Source organism: Aegilops tauschii, chromosome 3 (genome assembly GCF_002575655.3).
Source record: "Aegilops tauschii subsp. strangulata cultivar AL8/78 chromosome 3, Aet v6.0, whole genome shotgun sequence".
Lineage (NCBI taxonomy): Eukaryota > Viridiplantae > Streptophyta > Magnoliopsida > Poales > Poaceae > Aegilops > Aegilops tauschii.
In genome coordinates this window covers 603,558,904-603,582,515 of record NC_053037.3, presented here as the reverse complement: position 1 = coordinate 603,582,515, position 23,612 = coordinate 603,558,904, and the positions used below count along the sequence as shown (strand labels likewise).

The following is a 23,612-nucleotide window of genomic DNA, read 5'->3' as shown; positions in this document are numbered from 1 at the left end:
TCACAAATTTGAAAGAAAGTTCACGAATTTAGAAAATGTTGATGGAGGAAAAAAAATAAAAAAAAGTCCTGTTTTTTTCATGATTTTGTTAAAAACTGAAACGAAAAGGGACCCCCCCCCCCCCCCCCCCCCGCCCCCCCGGCGGTCTACGAGCTGCTGCTCAATCCATTAGTTATGAAATACCATTAACTTTTTGTGTGCTAAACTATTGGCAGGGGTAGAAACTGCTGCGGTTAAGAAATTACAACCTTCCAAATAGGAACACACACAATAAAAACTGAATAAATAACCGGCAAAAAACACAAAAGGAAAAAAACCCAGTATGGTAATATCTGGGGACAAACCTTACTCCATGCATAGGCCTGGGGTAGAGACCAAACGAGCATGCCCCGCCCCTGCCAGCCGGTAATGAGTCAGCCTGCTCGAGTAGTTCTATTTCTTTCCCTACCATTTTTGGAAAGGTGCTTCCTCGCTCATTATTTTCCAGTGTTTCTTTTGCCGCTTTTACCAGGTTTTCGTATTCTATATGTTATTTCGTCCTTTTTTGATTTATTTTTTCCGTATTTTTAAATTCAGGTATTTTGCAAATTTTAGGAACATTTTTTGGGATTTTTCAACATTATTTGAGTTGTTTAATATGTTTTAAATTTCTGAACTTTTTTGAAATTCATAAACATGAATCTTGCGAACATTATTTTAATCCATGAACAATTAAAATTTGTGAGCATTGTTTCATTTCGTGAAGACATCTAAAATTCTTGAACAGTTTTATAAATTCTTGAAGACTTTTTCAATTAGCGTATATTCTTCCATTCATGAAGATTTTTTTTAATCATGAATTTTTTTTAATTCATGAATGAAATTTTGAAAATATTAGAACCGGCTACTGATTGTTTTTTTATGGCAGGTCACATCTTTCTACTGATTTTTTCTCAGTGGATCGTCAGCAAAAAAGAAGAGCAGGGCGCGAGCGACATGCCATGGAGTGGCGGCGGCATTTACCCTACACCCAACACGTAACGTGCTAAACAAGAACCATTTAGCAGGCTCGCTCGCTCCTTTTCTTCTTCTTTTGTTTGCTACAATGAAACAAACAGACATCTATGATCTATCTACAAGTTCGGGAGAAACAACCGGCTCAAAAACAGGCATCTATCTATAGGCTAACAAATGTTCACATGTATAAAAAAGTTCACAAGTTTGAAAACAATATTCACAAATTTATCCCTCTGTTTGAAAAAAGTTCACTAATTTTAAAAAATCATGTATGTGAAAAGTTTACGAATTAAAAAAACTTCAAGAACTCACAAAAAAATTGACAAGTTTGACAAATATTCACAAACTTGAAAAAAATTCACAGATTCCAAAAAAGTTTAAGAATGTGAACAAAGTGTGAGAATTTTATTTTATTTTTCTTTGAGAATTTGAAAACAACTTCATGAATTTGAAAAAGATCGAGCATTTGAAAAAAGAAAAATAATAACAGAAACTAACGTACAAAATCCGGTTCAGGAAACCAAAAAAGAAATGGGAAGTCATTCATAACTTTTTTCCAGGCAATCTCGCTTGACACCCTGTTTTAATGGTATAGTTCTTTCTTCTGTCAGTTGTATTATCTAATTCTGTAGGACATTCTTAGTCAATTTATACTTTCATCTTTTGGCTCCTGCAACACTTGGCTTTCTCCTATTTCTTGGCTTTCCAGACCCGTCGCACTTCATTGCGAACCTTGTCATTTTGTTATCAACATTTGTTTCCTGCAGTGATAGTACACAACTTTCTATACTAAAAACCCTCTAATTGCTGCATACTATTGTAGAATCTAAGCACATGAACATGAGTTTCAAATGTCATGTTTATTGCTGGCAATGGTTGCTCTCATCTTCTTGGCTTGCTATCAATGCCTTTCCAATATTCATTATCCAGGAATATGACTGTATCCTCCCGAGTTAGCTTTTGTTCCAAGTTATTCACGGTAGCGCCATCCACATCTTGTTCCTCTGTTGATATTTGCAGAACCACCCACATCTTGTTCCTCTACACCAGAGTCTGTTGGTAACACAGTAGTGTTGTGTTCTTCATAAAAAATCTCAGAATCAGGAATATCTTTTGCTTTAGTTTCATAATTTGATTCATGAGTACCACTTGTGCCATCAGTATCTATTGTTTTTGCATAGTCAAGACCTTGCAATGTTAGGTTTTGACAGTCTGAAATTTCTTCACTTTGAGTACTTGTAGTAACATTTTCTTGCTGCCTAACTAAATCAAAATTCTTTCAACTTAGTTCTATTTGGTTCAATTCTGAATCATTATATTGCATCTTCATCTGATCATTAGTTTTGGTATTCCATTTTCTTCATTTGTGATCTCTTTGTTGATATTTCTAGAACCATCCACATCTTGTTCCTCTATACGAGAATCTGTTAGTACCTTCGTAGTGTTGTGTTCTTCACAAAAATTCTCTGAATCAGGAATATCTTTTGCTTCAGTTTCATAATTTGATTCGTCAGTACCACTTGTGCCATCAGTATCTGTTGTTTTTGCATAGTCAAGACTTTGCAATGTTTGTTGTTGCCAGTGTAAAATTTCTTCACTTTGAGTACTTGCAGTAAGATTGTCTTGCTGCCTAACTGAATGAAAATTGTTCCAACTTATTTCTATTTGGTGAAATTTTGAATTATTATATTGTATCTCCATCTGATCATCAGTTCTTGTATTACATTGTAGGTACTCTTCCTCTACATCTGTTCCATCGTCATCTCTTTTAGATTCATCAATAAGTTTATCTGTTTCAAATTGATCTTCATCGAAATCTGCTTCAATCTCTTCTTCAGATATTGAATATTGCTCAAAATGATTATATTTGTTGCTTCCTTTTGCAATCTTTGAATCACTTTTGCAAAAAATGTTCACTTCTTGGCACTTCTGATGACCAATGCTCCTCCTGAAAATGGTTAATTTTGATTGTTATTTAATGTTTTCATTAGTTATAAGGCAGTGCAGATTTTCTGAATAAAATTTTTGTATTCAAAGTATAAGTACCTTGACATTATGCCTCGTTGTAACAGGGCAGTGAAGCTTGGAATATGGATTGCCATATTGTCGGTACGAAGATGACTCATCACAGTCATTTGTTGCATCAATGCTCTCTGAGATTGTCTTGCTCCTTGTATCAGATTGAGTGTTGCTTGTTCATTCATAAGCTCAAATTCTTGTTTACCATATTCAGCTTCTTCTAGCTCTTGTGACTTACGGAAGATTATAAGCAATACAAAATGGATTTTTGTTTTTCACTTTTATGTGATGTCATGTGGTGTTGTTTGCGTGAGCATAGTTCTCGGCTTACCTCATTTTGTTTTGCTCTGTTATGGTGACCATTTTTCCTCCCTATTTTATTGTGCAAGCAACATGTCCTACTAATGCAATTTTTGAACATCATTAATACTATTTTTTTGATACTACACATTCAGAAAACTGATTCAGTTGATAACATTTGTCTGATAATGCATTTGTTGATATCCCTTAACTGAATTTTTAGGCTCCTGCAAAACCATTGTGCAATAATTAGTATACTACAATGTTATTTTCAATTGAAGCTAATATTTATGTTTTCCTCAATATTATTATGGTTACCTTGTTATCTTTTCTAGGTACTTCATGCTCTCGAACAATGTCTGCTACTTTGGTTGTCTGAGCAAGCAAATTTTACGTTAATAATTAGACCAAACGAACAAGAACAATTCTAAATTACACTTTAGATGGGTGAATGACTTCATATTATCAATGATTGGAGCTTTCCCAGCTACCATTACCTTGGTTTCTTGTTGTTTTCCTTGATGTCGCTCTACTGCTTGCATGTGCTTTATGTATGCAAAACTCCAACCTGCATGTGCAACAATAACAACATTAATTTCATAATGAGAAGAGAAAACTAAAGAAAAATCAAATTATTATTATGCTTCGTGTACTTGATCCAAATGAATCCTTTGAGTATTACTTTGCTCTAGTGCTCCGCTTTTTTGGTTTTGTCCAAATGGTGTTATTGTGATATTGCTCACTGTGGTAATTGCATGCTTTGCTACCCATTGCAGGTATGTTTGCTTATCCTGACTATGTGCAATATGTACTTCGGCATTGTGCAAATTCAGGAAGTATCTAATATTTCTCTAAACATCAACATCCATCATTTTTATGTCAAAAAAATTCCATTTTACTACCCTGAACAAAGTTGGTGGTTCACATTACCCCCTAATCTATTTTTCGGTTCCTTTACCCCCCCTAAACAATCTCATACTGGACAAAAAAACACCCTAAGTGGTTTACCCAGACCGGATGGTGACGTGGACATGGTCAAAGGTGGTATTTGACCTGCGGGTGGGTCTCACTCATCAGGTTTTTAAAAAAAATTCAAAGAAATAGAAGAAAAAAGGGGCGCCCCCCTACTGCAGTAGCTGCCGGCCACAACGGCGGCAGCCGGTGCGCACGGAGCCGGCAGGCGGCTGGGCCGGCGCCGGGGCGGGCGGAGACAGCATGCACCGAGCTGGGGAGGCCGGGCGTGGCCAGGCGCAGCCAAGTGTAGAGCGGCGAGGAGCGGTGTGGGACGCGGACGGGTTCGCACGCGCGAGGGCGGAGCGGCTTGAACATGGACGGGGCCGCGCGCGCGAGGGCAGTGCGGGCGCGGTCGGAGCCGGCGGGCGGCCGAGGACGACGGCGCAAGCTCGGGGAGGAGGCGGGGTGGCGCAGGCGCGCGACCGGAGCGGCGACGGGGCGGACGGCAGCGGAGCCAACGCCGCGGAGGAGCGAGGCGAGGCCGAGCGGGGTGCGGCGACCGGGGCGAGCTCCTTTGTGTGGCGGCGGATCTGACCCGGGGAGAGAGAGAGAGGGGTGAGAGAAACCTGACAAGGGGGCCCCACCCAGATCAAAACCGCCGTTGACTAGTGCCACATCAGCAACGGGTTGAGACAAACCAGCTAGGGGGTGTTTTGTCCGGTTTTGATTTGTTTGGGGTAGAAGAAGCCGAAAAATAGATCGGGGGGTAAAAATGAACCACCCACTTTATTCAGGGTAGTAAAATGAACTTTTTTTCATTTTTTTCAAAATCCTATGAATCAAAGCGACCCTTAATATAATTCTTAGATTCTTGACTAGAATTCTTCAGTTTGATTGTAATCTTTGTCATTTAATAAAGCGAGGGATTTACTTCAAAATAAGCTGCCCTACAGAAGTCAGCGGCTGGAGGTAATGGGGCCGGTTGCCTTTTTTTGAAAAGGAGGATGTACCCCGGCCTCTGTATCTGAGCGATGCATATAATTATTTTATTAATTATTAACAAAGCCCTAACAAGGTAATTCGTTAGTAAGCATGAAGCCACCATCTTGGCAACACCTGTCGCTACTCCTATCCCCGTGATGAAGGGGTGCCGAATGTCCGAGCCTAATACCAAACAGACATCGCACCAACACCTAACATCTAATGTCGGATGCCCCATCCAAGCCACAATACCTAGACTGGGTTACACACTGGTCCGGCGCACTTTTATGGGCACCACATGCGCACGCTGCAAGGGTGGTCACCTCCTTCATCCATCGATCCATCCTCAGAACAGACACTGACGCATCGACCTTGCCAGGCCTCTCTGCCATCGACGCCGGCATGACGCCAGACATCGTCGTCCTCCTACAGAAGTCCATCGCCACCCGTCAGACGCCGAGTCTCCACTGCGCCACGCCGCCGAGATCCGCCGCCATCGATGTGTAGGATGAAGCGCCGCTCCACCACCTACGGACACCCAACCACCAAGCCGTCCACATGTCCGTCCAGCCGATGAATGTCTCCAAAGATGATGCCCCCACAGGGGTGACGACGAAGACGTCGCCATCATCCGATCCAGGAGGCCCCTCAACGCCTTCCACGAGGGTTACGATGCCCACGGGCGCCTCCGTCGTTGGTAGCCTCCTCCAGATCTAAGGTTTCCCCCAGAAATAATGGAGCGAGGGACGCCACCCTCCATCGCTTCCAATAAGGAAAACGACACCCATGGGTAACACCGACGATGGTGGCATCCTCACCCACTTCAGCAGTTAGGCCACCATCTCCTCCTCCACTTGATCCGCCACCGGAAAGCCACCGCGAGGCAACAACCACCGACCAGATCCCTTTGGACCGACGATGAAGACATCCAAAGGTAGAGGAGGTCACATCGCTGCGTGACCAGCGCCATGGCCACACACACGTTGTCCTGAGGCGCCCTCTCAAGATCCACCGTCACAGCCGCGCCTCCAAGCCGCGACGGAGGGACGCCCCGCCGCCACCATCATCCCCCCGCACGGGCTTTGCCCAGCCGGGATTCGGCGGCGGCGGGAGGGGAGGTAGAGGGGAGTGGAGTCGGAGGGGAGTCCGGACAGGATCGGGAGAGATCTGGAGGAGAGGGGAGGCGGAGGGGAGGGGGAGCTTAAAATTGGGGGAGAATTTCACTTCCCCAGCCTCTTCACCAACTAGGGATGCACACGACCATTTTAGTATGAGTATCAAGATGGATACTCGCAATTAGATAACACAAAGTTAAAAAAGACAACGCCACGGATGGATTTTGATACATACACTAAAAGCATGTATTCCAAACTGCTGGATGGAAGTCACGGAAGGCAGCAAGATGGACCATGAATGATCTTGACAGTTTTGTTGCCAAGCAGCCAAGCAGGCAAAGCATCCAAGTAGCTTGACGGCGATGCAGGCAGGGAACCAAACAAGTACAATCAAGTCAGGCCATACCATTCTATCAGGCGGAAATCCTAGATAGCTTTCTTGCAGCCACGCAACCTTTCGCGCTATCAAGCAGGAATCCTACCTAGCTTTCTCTTTTTAGAAAGATGCATGAGAGGAGAAAAATGCATACCTTCACATCAGTGCTTGACTTCTCTGCACAAACGTGTGTCAATATAGGAGCTTCTGAGCAGCTTCCTGTGTAATCTATCAGATCATCTTCCGTTCTTATCCTCAATGGAATGTAAAGCAAGAGGATGGGCTATATACACAGATAGATGCAGGTCTTGCTGCATTATTTATCAGATGGCGCAGCCAACACCAACACCAATGCCCCGCAAAAAAAAATCTTATAATTAATTAGTATAACATCGTGCCTTTAAGCTCTGTACACCCAATCTAGAAATCTTGCCTCTGCCAATGCTTCAATCCCGTAGATGAGTGCAATGAGTACACACCAGACTCAAGATGGCAATGAGGCCGCGAAACCCGCGTCCCTGAGGGTTACCCTATTAGGGGAGGGGGATGGGGGTCTTTTTAGCACCGCGGGGAGCAGCCTGGTACATTGTAAAACCTGACATGTTTCGTGGTTTCAAACCCGTTTCAGTAGTACTCAAACCCAAAACCCGTCATACTCGTTAAAATACGTAGCATATCCACTGATCCACCAATTTCTACCCATCCACTGGTCTAGTTTCAACCGTCGACTACACAACAGGGCCTTTGTTGCTGAAATATGCTATTGTATTATGCTAAAATATGCTCCTTTTCCTACTGTTATTGTTGAAACTAGTGGGGTTACCCGCGCATTTGCGCGGCTAGATTGAAAGTTAACTGCAATAATATTAAAGTATTTACAATTTTTTTATTTTGAAATAATCATTTATATTACCATTAATTTTATGTATGCATTGGGGAAGCCTTGTTTTTATTACCTTTGTTACTACATATATGTTGGTTATACAAATATTTTCCATTAAATTTTGGAGGACTCATTATAGAAGCACATTGAAAAATTGTTCCACCATAATATGAAGTGTGAGTATTAATTTCATCCTTATTTGTAATTCTATTTGTAGTTTGATATAGTGTGTTTTCTTACATTATATTTCATAAGTTATTGAATATGCATATTTTTTTCTAAGTTTCTCAAATCCAAACTCATATGACTTGGATGCACATTACCACGATGTTCACCCAGTTACTTGTGTCAATGGCGAGGTGGAGTTGTCTACATATGTTCGGGAACATATCGTCAAATTTAGCTACTCTTTACCATAACCTAACCTGCAATATGTAAATTTTATTTAAATGATATTGCTACTGTTGATGACTCGAAGGGTTCCACTATACATAAGCTTAAGTTGTGGGTTTCTCTTATCCGAGAAGAGGGGCCCATTGTTTTCGAGTTGTATGCATCGTTGTTGTCTAGGAACTTATTTGGTCATGTGTGGCCCGCATAAGGCGGTTTTGGATCACATTTGAGTGAAATTTCCTTGCCTTCCCAAATGCCAAGCTTTCAGCCCATGCTTTTGCATAGTTACTCGCTCACATGTTTATGCCAGGGCTTCCCTAAATAATTTTATTGTTTAAACATCTTGTATGTTGTACTCCTGAGATAGAATTAATATACCAGAAACTACATGTAAAATGTTATATTTCTTCTGGCATCATCTTTCTGCGATTTCTTTGACTTCTTCAAGTACTAAGCCTTGACCTATGCTTTTCTGTTGTTTCTCGCCTACATGGTTATGCTAGGCTTCCATTAAAATAATTCGTTGGCTTTAACCATCCCGTTGTTATGCGTGACATCGGTGACTCGTACATAAATCTTCCTTTTTCCCTACCATCTTAATGTATTTTCCCCCTTAACTTACACATTTATGGTGTATCCAATTGGTGTGATGTCATGCTTCTAGGTTCTTCAATCATGACTCATCTTACTTTACTTACCCATGTCACTTGACCACCGACGTGAGGCATACAATTATGATTTAAAGTTCTAAGAACATCCATTCTTTCACTTGCATCCGTCATAGATTTTATTCTGGTCATCTCTATATTGTTTTTGACGAACACATAATTTTTCTACACTACCAAGATGTGTTATTATAAACTTGACATAACTTTTTTACAGCTTCTTTTTGCTAAAATATTTTCTCACACTAACGTTTTATTAGCGAGCCTTATATTTCTTGCGAATCACTCTCAGTCACAAAATGTTTTTGAATGCTATTAATTTTTTTGGGATTATCATAACAATTCTCGCCTAGATTTAATCTTTCTTACCGGTCTTGCGTGGTTTTTTTGTGGTCGTTGAACAAAAGCTTATTTGTATTTAATACATGCTCACATTCCATTCTTTCTCACTATCGTAACTTGTTCTGTGTGCCTGTAGCCATACTGTTTTGTATGCCATATTATATAGCGCAAGTCAAACAACTTAAATACATCTTGATATGATTTATTAATTTCAACATGTACTATGCTAGCTATGGCCTCAATTTACTTCTTTTGTATGATAGATTGCTCGCATAGGTAGCACACTGGAATGCATATTTATATTCCTCTTGCATACTCAATACCATGTGCACTGTACATTTTGATTCTTCCAGACATACAGTATTATTGTTCGTTTCCATAGACATGAGATACATCGTTGGCCTACAATCAAAACATATGTGTAGCTCAGCTTTGTCCTAGTCAAAATGCTAATTTCAATACAATAAATCTGAAATTTAGCTATTGATGAAATTCTGACGTAAATATATGAGAAAAAATAACTTTTGATCTAAAAACATGCACGTGCCCTTTTAATATGATAGAAATTGATTGTACATCCTATAAGCTTATCTAGTACTCCCTCCGTCCGGAAATACTTGTCATCAAAATGGATAAAAGGGGTGTATCTAGACATATTTTTGTTCTAGATACATCTTTTTTTGTTCATTTTGATGACAAGTATTTTCGGACGGAGGGAGTAATTGCTAAAGAGACAAAGCAGCTAAATAAAATATTACTCCTAATTGACATATGACATCAATTCTGATGTCATCGTATGCACTTTTGCCTGGCAATATAAGACTGCTCACAGTGGGGAGTAACATAGAGTAGTAACTTGCAGACGTTACTAGTCTATGTTACTACCTCCATAGTGGGTAGTAACATATGAGTGGTATCATGAAATAGTTCATTTATTAGGCTATAGACTCATTATACCTTGAAATGTGTGATGTTACAGTAACTACCTAAGTTACCACAAACCCTCTCTCCTCATTAATTAGCTGCCACATAAGCAATCTTGTATTGAAATGTGTGATGTTACTAGTTAAGTTACTTCCATTGTGACTAGTCTATGAGGGACTGCACACCACCAGCGCTAAGGCATATGTACGTGTGCCAACCGGACTATCCTTTTTTCCCTTGTTATTAATCATGTTCCAATCTGGTCGGACTTGTGTTTTTTCCTAATCCAGTTTGGCTCCCGTCTAACATATATACGTTTGTATACATGACATATTCAACTATTTGTACCCTGCAATATTATTTGTATGTAACGCTTTTTAATCTCAGCCCTTAATCTCTCGAATTAATGGTTGACGCAACTTAATCTGTGTGGACAAACGTGATGGCTTGTTTGTCTTTTGTCTTAAGTACTCCCTCCATTCCCTTAGGTTGGCCATAGTGGGGGTAACATAAGTAGTAACATGCACTTGGGACTCGCAAACATGTTTATGTGGCAGGCAATTCAAGAAGAAAGAGATGATTATAGTAACATAAGTAGATACCGTAACATAATAAATGTTATGCTACTATGTGTCATGCATGACAATAAATGAGACTACCTATGATACTAATCTATGATACGATGCACTATGGATATAGTATTATACATTAGTATCATATGCATGATACTAGTATATGATACTCCCCACTATGACTAGCCTTATACAAGGCCACTATGGAAAATACATTTTGCATCTATACAAGGCCACTAACAGTAATCGAGGCAAAAATTAATGATGTTTTCTCGTTCTAGCAACTTTTTAATACTTGCATGCATGTAGTCATAATGACAATGTACTACTTCTATCTCATTTCTTCCTTGCATGCATGCAAATGTATTAATGACTTCGATTAACGAAAAGAAAAATTGGCTTACAAAGCAGTCATTAAATTTTACCTTGCTAACTGTAATATGAGTTTGTGGCCTTATATAAGGGAATGGAGGGAGTATGTAATAGATGTTGCTGAAATATACTATTATATTGTGCTGAAATATGCTCAAGTTTTACTGCTGAATTATACCATGTTTGCTGCTAAAATGCTATTCGACGGTGCCTACTATTTATCTCGTGGTTTGCTGCTTTGTCTCATGTTAAAACTGCTCTTATCTCATGGTTTTCTGCTTCAATATGCTGATATTTGCTGCTGCCATTGCTGTAATATGCTCATGTTTTTCTTTCAAAAGCTGTTGTTTTTGCTAACTGTTCATGGGGACGGGTTTCTCGCGGGATCAGAAAACCCGACGGGTTTAGGGAACGGGCAAAAAGCTGGCTCCGTGCATGGGGGACAGGGATGTGGACGGGTTTGTGTTTCGCTCGCGGGGACGGGTTTGGGCAAGCAAAACCCGGCAGATTTCGTTCCCGTTACCATCTTGAGACCCGACCTTTGCATCAATTCGATCTATGCATTCAACACCAATACACACTGATGACCACGCCAATGAAGAGCAAAGTCATACCTCAAATAGATTGGATCTGCCCAGATAACTTATCATCATTTTTTCTTTTCTATTTTGTCAGTTAAAATCCACTATACATCGTTCAACACCCCTTATGGCTGTCCAGTGAACATGTCATAACTCACAACGCAGAATACATGACTAAAAATACATTCCATAAGTGTGATGGCCCTTCGGCATTCCATAACTCTACCGTGATTTTTGTAAAGTCATGTAGGACATGATCTAAATATTATTATCGTGACGTCCGGTTTCCAGAGACCGGAAAGATCTTTAGATTTCTAATTTGATCATTGTTTGTAGTAACACAAAACAGAGTAGACAGTTTGGATGAGTGCGAGAACTAAGCCAATAGCAGCTGCCAGGAGCCCAACGGCTAGCCAGGGGTTCCTCAAGTACCTCTGCATTAGCCACGCGATCCACCTTCGCGGGTAGCTCTGGAACCGCTTCTCCAACTTCTTGCATGTCTCACGAAGATAGTTGCAACTGGGGTCATCAGGGTCGAACTGGATCCCCTTGCAAAGGTCGGCGAAGCATTTGGCCACCTCTTCATTGTTGCCATGGCCATGCACGATGACGCCTCTCTTCGACAGGAGCTCCACGTCCTTCGTGGTGCAGGCCACCTGGGATATGAACACGCAGTATGCCGTGACGTGGCTCCCCACTGTCTCTCGGTTACGTTGCTCCAGCTCTATCAAGTTGCGTAATAACCGCCAAGTCTCGGAGTCGATGTCCAGGCAGGGGACCTCCAGCGTGCCGCCACCGACGTCCAACTTCACGTCGAGGATGCAGCGGATGAGACCCTTCTCGCTCATGGCCCGAGCCTTGAAATTCACTCCCGCAAAGTTGTACTCCGTCGCCGAGCGCCACCGGCGCACATACACGGGATCGACGGTGCTAACCGGCACGGAAGGCGAGACGGATAGTGCAACAGGCTTCAAGTGCATATGAAGAAGATGGAGAAGATTACCCGGCACGATCGGCTCTGGCGGCACCATGGCCGGCGCGGCCGTTGCGTACTTTTGTCTCCTCATGAGATCAAGGGCATAATCCGAGATGTGTGTAAACACACGATCCTTACCGTCCAAAGTGGTCAGCTCCCCGATCTTCTCAAGGACGAAGAACGGTATCTGGTTCTCCGCGAGATAGAACACGTCGCGGACGACCGCTAGCGCCTCCGCCCTGTTTGCCGACGAGACGCTGGCCTCTGCAGTCCCCACATCATCTAGATCTAGATGATGTGCTCGGAGTCCGACGAGGCGGGACAGTATGTAACAGCCGTCGAGGAGCAGCATGCGCACGAATTGCTCGCTCGTCATGTCATCAAATGTGTTGGCGTAGCAGTTCCTGGTGTCACGCTCCAGGCATGCCAGCTCCTTGACGTAGACCTCCACCGTCATAGTTGGTCTCGCCGCCTTTGCCGCCGAGAGCACTAGGTCGAGGCTTGCTAGCTTGTCATGCTCCATGGCGAGGTGTGGGCTTCTGCTCTGGGGGCGAGGGTAGTTGTACGGGCCGATGGCGACGTGGTCAGGATCGTACTCGCTGCTGTCGACGTTGCGCGTGAGGTCACGGACCTTGCCAACGATGATGGAACAAGGACGGTGACCGTCGCCAACCTTCGCCTTGGATGAATTCAGGCTGGCCAGCTTATCTTCCAGGTCATGGGCCAGCCGATCCATCTCCAGGACGCAGGAATCCGAATCCATAGATTGGCCTACATGCAGTCCATCGATCAGTCGTGAATAAATAGAGTGCAACTAGCCAACAATATGCTAAGATGAACTACTAGTACAATTAGTACATGATAAAATTGAACAGACGGGAGGATAAGTTCTCTTGGCACCTTTTTGATCCATTTGCTTGTCCACCGATGGCCTTACGCTGCCGCCTAGCACTCGTGGAGGTGAGCTACCCTCTCAAGTCTCAACCCTAGTGGTGTTCCAGAGTTTGTAGCCGAGCATGCATGATAATGCAGCAAGACCAGCATGCAGGTGGCTTGCAGCGCTAGGCTAAGGCGGCGAGAATCGCGAGGTAGGAGACGGCGAGGGAGAAAGAGCGCGTGATGGAGATGAGAGGAGGTAGTTGCGCTGATTTGGATACGAAAGGATAAGGCCGATGCATCGGGCGGGTAGTAACGTTTTACCCAAAGAGAAAGAGAAACGAAAGCTAGCTAGAATTCTCCATTGATAGCGCCCGCGGAAGGTTGCGTGGCTGCAAGAAAGAAAGAATCCGACAGAACGTTTTGGCTTGGCGTGACCGTTGCTTTGTGCTTGTTTGGTTCCCTGCAACGCTGCATCGCCATCAGGTCAGGCAGCCAGCGGCAAAAGGAGTAACTTTAGGCAGTCGTGTGAGGTTTGCCGGCTGCTTGGTTCCGCGCGGCCAAACTTGTCCATCTTCTTGCTGCCTTCCGGCCAGCGGTTTGGAATAGAGCATGTTTTCAGTACGTCTCAACAAAGTTGAACCAACCCATCTACTTTTATACTTGAGTTCTTGGTGCACAAGTTTGCCAAATTTATAGCTCCTTGCAGTGAATTTTTGTTTTGGGGCCTCTCTAAACCTGGGTGCGTATACGGTCTCAGAACACAGGACTAACAACCACATTTGGTATGGCTCAAAACAAGATAATTTTTTTTCCCTCCTACCAGCTCTAAACTAAGGACAAAAACTAATGTTGGGTAACTCTACATATATTACATAGAGATCTATATGTGCACTTATTCAACGATGTGTTCAATCTCGATAAGTTTGTCACGCCCTTCGTCTACGCTGGCTTTGGTATGAATGTGCCGACCACCCCAAGACTTGGTCCAATTTAGGGACACCGTGCAATGAGAATGAGAATGATAGACATGTGTGCAGCGGTCACATATGTATGTATTGGAGATGGGTCCAAAGACAAATTCCGTGATTCATTGTGGCTTGAAGGTATTAGGCCAATAGACATTGTTCCCAAGATCTTCAAGCTCTCGAGAATGAATTCTTGCTCCGTGTGGAAAGCTCTACTGTAACTAGAGTGTTAACCAAATCAACACGCATCACGGCATCTCAAAACACACCCCCAAGAGATTGCCACTCTTTAGGGAAAGCATTGCAATGTTAATCTCAACCATGGGGTGCATAATGCTATTTCTTGAAAAAAATTACTTTGAATCGTCAGTAATCCACGTCACCCGCCTTTATAGCGCAATTTGTGGACCTAACTACACGTCATATGAACGCATCTGTGTGGAAGGTGTGGTCTCCTCCAAAGTGGATGTTCTTCGCATGGTTGATCATTCAAGATCGTGTTTGGATGGTTGATAAATTGAGCCACCTTGGATGACCGAATTGTAACCTATGTCCCATATGTAAGAAAGCTCAACATTTGCGGCGCATCTGCTCTTCCAATGCCGTTTCTCTCAATGGATTTGGAACGAGGTCGCATCTTGGCTTGGTCTTCATGACACCACTTCAAGGAGTTGGCACCACAAGACATCAATGAGAGATTAGTGTATCAAAACGGTCAACGAGAGGGGCAACCATAGGACTGGTTTTGCCTCATTGATGATGCTTGTGTCCTGGGAAATTTATGAAGAGGGCAACACGTGAGTCTTCTGCAATATCGCCGCCCCAGCCACATTAACTATTGTGAAGATCAAAGAGGAAGCCCATCTTTGGGCTTTGGTGGGTGCCACTCACTTCAATAATATAATGTCGTGAGAGTATTCATTAGTTCCCGCTGAGGCATGCATTTTGTCTAAACCTGCTCCATTAATTAATTAAAACTACTCCCTCCGATCTAAATAAGTGTCGCAGAGTTGAACTGAGGTTAGGGCATCTGCAATGGAAGGTGCTTGCTTAGGCGCTTAATTAGATAAAATAAATGATTTAGATTCCTAGCGTCTGTGCAAGAGTCCGTGTCTCCAATGGTAGCAGCGATCCAATAGGCGCTTGGGCCGATTCTTCCTCTCCTAATACGTGAAAAATTCCTTGTAGCGCCGGGCGTATCAGTTGGCATCGACACCAAAGAAAATCCCTGGATCAGCTAGGAATTGAACATAACAGCCAGGGAAACAATCCTAGCGTCGGGCACTAACGCCCGCGTTGGAGATGCCCTTAGCTCAAGACTGTGACACTTATTATGAGTCGGAGGGAGTATTTTTTTAACCTTGTTTCAAAAGAAAATCATAGAGCTCAAGTTGTCTAGCCATGCCGAGAAGGGATCCACCATATTATACTTCACTATATGTGCCACCATAGGGAGAGAATTTGTGGCGTTCAGGTGCGGGGAGACACAGATTATGGGCCGTGAATCTGTTCGTGTATATAGCGTTTTCATCTTGTATAATAGTTCGTGTATGTCCGTAATGCAATGTATATCAAAGCCGTATATGTTTTCTTGTGGGGTCGTATAATTCTTCATGTGGCGTAGGATAATATACGATAAGTGAATCTAACATAGGCAAATATAAGCCGCAATGAAAATGATTCATTAACATCATACATAGGGCTGCTCTTGTTCTTGGTTTCTGTCCGTTCTTGTACTTCGCTCGCATTTTACAGGAAATACAAGCCTGGAGCAAGATTTATTATTCTTCGTGTGTACTTCAGAAGATCAAAGGAACCAGCAACACCGCTCGACTTCTATCGGAAGATTCGTCGAAAAGGTTTGTTGTACTTATATCTTTCTTGTCCATACACGCAAAAAAAAAACTTTCTTGTCCATAATTTTTGTTCTTGTACAATAGATTGAAAATGCATAATACTTCTCAAATCTCGTCACTGGTAGTTTCCTTTCGCGTATTCATGATTCAAGTGCCTTCTTCGCTTTGTAGTCGCTATACGTTGCATATATTAAGAGGGTGTGATCTAAAATGGTATGATCTTGAATCTTAGAAGGGGAATAATACAGTTACGTGTGTTGACAAGTATGAAAAAACAAGTTGGTTTAAGTTACAAACGATGAAACATAATATTTGAACTCTTAGACTCCAGTTTCTCTTGATGAAACTTAATCTGTTCAACTTTTAGTAACTGTTGATTGTTTGATTTCATGACTACTAAATTACAGTATCCTAGGTTGTTTAGTTAAATCTTAGAATGCAAATAGAATTGGTACACCCATGGTTTATGTATGTAAAATAATTGTGTATGTTAGAGATTGTCACATGTACTGTTGTAGTGTTAAGTTCCTAGTTTGTAATGATGGAACTTAATGTATTAAATATTATAGTTTATTAGTTGTTTTTTACGGAAGTGTAGTTTATTATTTGGTTTGCGTCCATGAAAAATAATATTGCTATGATCTTACTCTTCAGTTACCTGATTCAAATTAAGTTGATTGCAGTAATTCATGCGTGTAAGGATTATCGTCTTAACCCTGAGACAATCAAACATAGTGTTGTGTCCGTGTATTAGTAAATTTAGGTCCATATCGTGCATATAAAGATGTATTTATTTATTGTACATAATGTTTTACATTGTAATAATCAATTTAATAATTGTTCTAAGAAACCAAGAATGATGTGACTATTAATAATAAGGTTCATGTTTTTTTACCAAAACTTAATAGATGAATATTTGTTCTCTGGTTACTTTTGTTAGGTTGTTCACATAACATGTCATCTCGATACAGTAATGGCAGCAAACCGAAGTTTATTCTGTAGTTAATAAACAGGACTGTATTTTAAAGTCTACATTAGACGCTGATCATCTACTAACTATTTTAGATGGGTTTTCACATTACAAAAAGTTGATGCTTAAAGAGATCAAGTTCGATGGTTTGTTGATGTTGCCTAAAGTGATGGATGTTGACTTTGAGTACACTAAATATCTTATCAGTGTGACCGATATAAAGGAATGGTGTCTCAAGTTTTCAAAATATAAGAAAGTTATTTTTTATGCGAATCTCGGGTAGGGTGTCCCGAGATGGTAGTCTAGATACAATTGTAACAAGGATAAGAGGTTTACCCAGGTTCGGGCTCTCTCGGAGAGATAATACCCTACGTCCTGCTTGTGTTTGTATTGATTTGAGATGGAGTTCAAAGTATAGGTCAACTACCACGAGATTGTTGTGTCTAGATGCCTAGATCTCCCCCACACACAAAAAAGAAGGTGTCTAGAGATGACATGCCTAATGATGTGTTCTATCGACTAGCCTAGCTCCGGTTTATATAAGTTAATGGAGGCCTAGGATAATAGAAGTCCTAACCACGGCTACGTGGGCAGATAGGAGTCCTTGTCTTGAATGACAAGGCTTTTGGAATCTTCCTTGCACACCCAGATTGGCCCCAGATGGAACTGGCAATAAAGTAAATGATCAGTACACCCTAGTGGAAAAAATATTTTTCAATCAAACGGCACACCGAGACACAATATGAAGCACGAAAGGGCAGGCATGATGCAAAATTTGGGCCTAGTTTAAGTCTCCTTCCCTCTGGAAGCGCCACCACAAGCCCAAACTTTTCCTTTTTCAACCATCTAGCCGGTGTTGAGTCATGCCCCAACGCAGACGGGCACGCCCATCCCTCGCTTAACGCAAGTTGGAGCGAGGGCTCGCATCAGGCATCTCAAAACGGGTCGTCCTAGATAGGTTTCCCGTAAGCTCCTTTTCCTCCTGTTTTTTCCTTTGTTCGTTTTTTATTTTATTCTTTTTATTGAAAATATTTTAAATAAATATATTTCAAAACATAAAAAATTAAAATCTTAAAACTGGGAATACGAAAAATGTTAACAAATGTTAGCTTAATATAAAAACTGCTGATAGCTTATTAGAAATATGTTTTTGATGTTTTTAAAAAATTTGGTGTTTCAAAAAATGTATGTGACATTATAAAAGATATTAATCAAATATTTCAAAAAATTAAACATATATAAAATAAATGTTTCAAATGATATGAAAGATGTTGATAGCATACAAAACAAATGTTTGTGTCACTTTAAATTTTTTTACAAATTTTAAAAAATGTATGAAACATTATAATTTTGTAATCATGTATTTGGAAAATTTTATATGTCTATCAAATAAATGTTTCAAACGTACATGAAAAATGTACATGGTTTATGAAAAAAGTAGAAATCAAACGTGTATTTCAAAGAAATGTTGATCATTGTGTTTAAAAATGCTAACGGTGTATTAAAATTGTTAAATGTGTAAAAATATCATTTATTTATATGAGAACTGTAGACATAAAAAACATTTAACTAAAAAAATTGTGTGTATTTTCAAAAAAAATTAACATGTATAAAAGTAATGTTTTATATGTACATGAAAAATGTACAAAGAAACCAAGGTAAAATGATAGAAACAACACATAGATAACTATATAAATTAAAAGAAATTTTCTAAAGCCAAAGAAAAACGATGGAAACCATGATAAAAAACTTCAAAGAAAAAAACCGATCAAAATCAGTACAAAAAGATAAAACCCGCAAAATCATTAAAAACCGAAGAAAGAATACAAGAAACCCTATGAAAAATGAAGGGAAAAAGAAAGATAAACAGTGAAAACCGATAAAAACAAAGAGCCCCAAAGAAAAGAAAGAGGGGAAAGAATACCACTGAAAACCAAGAAAAAAAAGTAAAAGCAGTGAAAATGAATGTTATAACGAAGAAAATAAAATAAAAATCAATGTAAAAACAAAAGGAGTCAAGGAAACACAAAAGGAAACGAAGAAAACCAGACCTAAATTGACCGAATCCTTGCTAATGGGCCGGCCCACTCACGCTGCACTTGATGCGAGAGCTGCTTCCATCTCGTTATAAGCAAGATATAGCGCGAGTGCTATTTATTGCTTTTAGCGAGACCGAACGGATCTCTCGCTAACTAATCGTAGAAAATGGGAAATAATATGCAAGAAGCGGGATTCGATCCCTGGTCTCCTTGCGGACAGCTAGTATAAGACGCGTTTTGTAGTTGAGCCGAGTCAAGTCGGTTTTCCACTTGTTTTCACAGGGTTTTTTTTTTCTGTTTTTTCTTTATTTTTTTCGTTTTCTTTTTTCTTCTCCACTTTTTGTTCACTTTTCTTTCTTCCTTTTCCATTTTTTCGCTTTATTTTGTTTTTTCGTCTCGGGAGTTTTGTTTCTTTTTTAGTTTTCCCTTCAAATACTTTTTCAATTTTTTCAAATACTTGTTCAATATTTTTGAAATATTCATTCAACATTTTTATATGCATGATCAACATTTTCTGAAATACTTCTCAATTTTTTGTCAAATACTTGTTCAATATTTATATATACATGATTAACATTTCTCCAAATACTTGTCAACATTTTTTTTAAATATGTGTTCAACATTTTTTAAATACTTGTTCAAAATCTTTATATATATATGATCAACATTTTTCCAAATACTTGTACAACATTTTTCAAATACGGTTCAACATTTTTCAAATACTTGTTCAACATTTTTTAAATACTCATTAAAAAATTTCAAATATTTTTTGAAGAGTGCTTTTTGTAATATATATATTTATAATATTTAAAGTATAAATCAATGTAAAAAAATAAAAGCAAAAAAGAAAATAGGAAACATAAAAAACTGAGAATTTGCCCTCCAGCGAACCTGGGCCGGGCCATGTGCAGCTGCCTCGACGCGAGCCTTCCCCCACGTCTCGCTGAACGCGAGGAATAGACGGCCTGAGATATAGCTCTCGCGAACACAGTCGCGCCGTGCTCATCCCCCATCCAGACCCCCGGCCCCTCGTACCCCGCTTCATCTCCATCAAAGGGCACGAGTGCGGGCCGGTCGGCTCGGACGATAGCGCCACCATATAGATGATCTTCATGTGGCCCAACCCCAGCTCCACCTCTGCATCGACCATGATGCCTTCACGCCACACCCCCTAGGTGTTTTGCATACTTCATCTCGTAGTTGTGTCATTTGGAAAGTTTTAGCTGCATATGATGTGGACTATTTGACTATCTGAGAGCTCCCGCGCGCTAGTAGAAAACGTTCCTGTTTAGCGTTTTTATAATCTATAAGCTGGTCATGTGCTAGTACATAATTCACCCGCAAAAAAATGAAAATGTGCTAGTAGAAAACGTTGGTTTAATTTTGTATTTGTCTTGCACTACAGGCTTATTGATGAAGTTTTTTAGTATATACTCCAAGTTATCTTTGTAGTTGTTTCTGTATTCTTATCAATGGTTAATTTCCTTTAGCTTAATTAAATCAATCAGAGAGTGCTATAGTCTATACTCGAGAGCCGCTCTTCTTGAATACCCGGCCCGACAAAAAACGTTCATACATGATGATTTAGGTGTTCAGCTAGCTATAGAAAAAATTAGCCAAAACTTAATATTTTTGAATTCTGGCTCTAAAATGGCCATGAATGTCATGATGTATTCATTGGAAATGAATCTGGTGTGTTTGGTGAATGCTGTAATTTATAAATTTGAATTATGGCTTGATATTTAATTATTTGAATTATGGCAGATATGAATTTAAATTTAGATTGCATATTTGTATATGGAAGATATGAATATGAATCCACATGGTATTATTTAAACATACGTCAGGGAAAAAATTGTAGGGAAAGTTGCGGGGTCGCACAGTTTCCCTAGTAAAGAATCTCTCACTTGGGTTTGTGCCCCTACTAAAGAATGTTTCCCTAGGGCTTGCTAGATGTGCTCAAAGGGAAGTCTTTTCCTATGGGTTTTTTGGCTTTCACCTAAAGTATATGATTCTAGGTATAATGGTAGTTTCTAGTAGTGCATGCTAGCTAATTATTGTTATTCCAATAAGATTTTGCTTAATTGGATGGATGAGCTTTCAGGCTATAGATTCAACGAGCCCATGGATGATATAATTATGTTAATTAAGCTAACTATGATGAACTTCGCTAGAAAAAGTTTTTTATGGTGGAACTAGCCACCTCGAGTTCAAGTTTTACACTTGTCATACATTCTTGCTTATTTTTTAAAATTTATTTCAGGCCTTTCGACGCCATTCTTTATGTGGTATGACGTACCCATCAACTACGAGGCTCCAGTGGTGACTTTGTCAATCTCAAGATCTGCCGGCTCAGCCTCTTGAAGGTGGTCATAGGAGTTGTGAGCGCCTGCCTCGTCACTGTCCTTCTAGAAAAACTTGCAGCTCTTTGTTGTTTTATCTGGAGTAGATAGAACACAAAGTTCAAAAACACAATGTGTGTAATTGTTTTTAAATAAGAAACACAACGACATGCACACATACACACGGCCGACTGAATCTCAGTCGATTGGAGTCTCTTTTTAAATCTAGAAATCACAGGCTCTCCTGCGTATTTCTATTAGTTTTCAAAATAATGTTAATACAATGTTCAAGTGTTATGCTAAATCTAAGAGCTAAAGAAAGGAAGCAAACAACAGCAATACAACAAAGCACAACAAGTGCAAAAGATAAAATATGTTTAAAAGCTTGTACACATGCCTCAAACTGATCATATTTTCCCTCTTTACTCTTTGTGATAGCCACTAGATCTCTTCCTTGAATTTTCTTCGATAAGCATAAACACTGGCTCTGATGTGTTTGAAAATGAATTCATTATTTATAGTATTTTAAATAGCCAATGCAAATAGAATGATCAGCTCAAGTGGGAATGGAAGTTGTGCTTGGTGCTTTAGATTATTAATCTGGCTCAGGATATCACTGTGAACGGGATGCCATGATCCATGAGGGCGTGAGATATTTCAAACTGAAAGCTGTTGTACTATTCCAAAGCCCAAACTACTAGACGTAAGTCACGGAAGGCAGCAAGATGGACTAGCCAGTGTTGGCGCCGCATCTCACAACCCCTTTTCTGTTTTCACTCATGGTTTCTCTCAAGAACATGCATGTTCAGGACACACACGCACACCCACATACACGACGGTAGAAACAACCTGCAAGCTTTACCGAGGGGTGTTTTCCTTGATGAACACAATCGCTACATTATTTCTCTAGCCCGGACAACCCTTTTCATTATTAGTGCAAAATATAGTATACAAGAGGTTGGCGCTCCTACCATGCAAAACTCACCGCACTATTGAAGGTTTTCAATTTCAGTTTCAAAAAAGTTTAGCACCAACCGAAATCACCGAAATTTAGTGAATTTCATTGATTTCATTTTACATTTTGGCCAAGTGACCGAAATATTCACTTGAATTCAATTGAATATTTGAAATTTATGAAAAATAATTTGAAAAATATTTGAACTCCCGTGCACTAATGAAATTGCTAAAATATTTTGATCGAAACATAATTATTTCAGTATCTATTGAAATTACTAAAAAATCAGTGAATTTCATTGAAATCTCACTGAAAGTGAAAACCATCTAACATATACACCACCAAATGTATATCACTGGATTCATCATTGCATATATTTTCACAACATATAATTTTTTTATGTAAATGTTCATATTTTTTTGTATTGGTCAGTCAAACTTTATATGCAGAGTAAATAAAAACGGAGAGGGTACTACATGCACCACGTCCGCCACTCTTGCAGCTTCTCCTCAACGGCTAGACGACCCGGCTATGCGGGCTAACATACTAGCCAAGTCACCCGGCTAGCATCTGTACACAACGCCAGCTTCAGGACTTGTTCATGCAGCACCGTCTCATACGGCTGCGCCGCTTCACGCGATAGTTGGCATCTCGCCATCCTAGTGGCATTCCACGACCATCTTCGACATCTCACCTTGCTTGCCGCCCACAACTTCACGCCTCCATCAGCATATAGCATCTTGCCGTGCTCGCCGTATCGCATGCTGAGCTGAAGCTTCACTGGACAGTTACTCCCTAGACAAACTAAGCTACATGCAGACACAAAAACTAGAACATGCAGATACATGGAATCAAGATTAAGGCTAACAGCTAGCCAGCCTCGTTGCCAAGTAGGTAAAGCAGCCAAGTGGCTGTACTCCTTTCTCCGCTGGCCGGTGCTGCTGCCTCTAGCCTGATGGCGATGCATGCAAGGAACCAAACGAGTCCAACGAGGTCACGCCAAACCATTCTTTCTTTCTTGTAGCCACGCAACCTTGTGCGCTATCAAGCGGGAATCCTAGCTAGATTTATCTTTTCAGAAAGATGCACTCGAGGAAAAATTTACACCTTCATCTCAGTGCTTGACTGACTCTAGCTGATATGTCGATTCTTTTTCG

The 23,612-nt window shown here is 40.6% G+C and overlaps 1 protein-coding gene across 1 annotated transcript; it reads right to left on the bottom strand.

Moving 5' to 3' along the window:
- Window positions 1–11,488: 11,488 nt before the first annotated feature.
- Window positions 11,489–13,701, bottom strand: LOC109770814 (UPF0481 protein At3g47200). The gene is made up of 2 exons (XM_020329524.4): window positions 13,350–13,701; window positions 11,489–13,220 (listed from the first exon to the last, which is right to left on the bottom strand). Exons 1-2 carry the CDS (start codon window positions 13,360–13,362, stop codon window positions 11,797–11,799), a joined length of 1,437 nt encoding a protein of 478 aa, XP_020185113.1. The 5' UTR covers window positions 13,363–13,701; the 3' UTR covers window positions 11,489–11,796.
- Window positions 13,702–23,612: the final 9,911 nt, after the last annotated feature.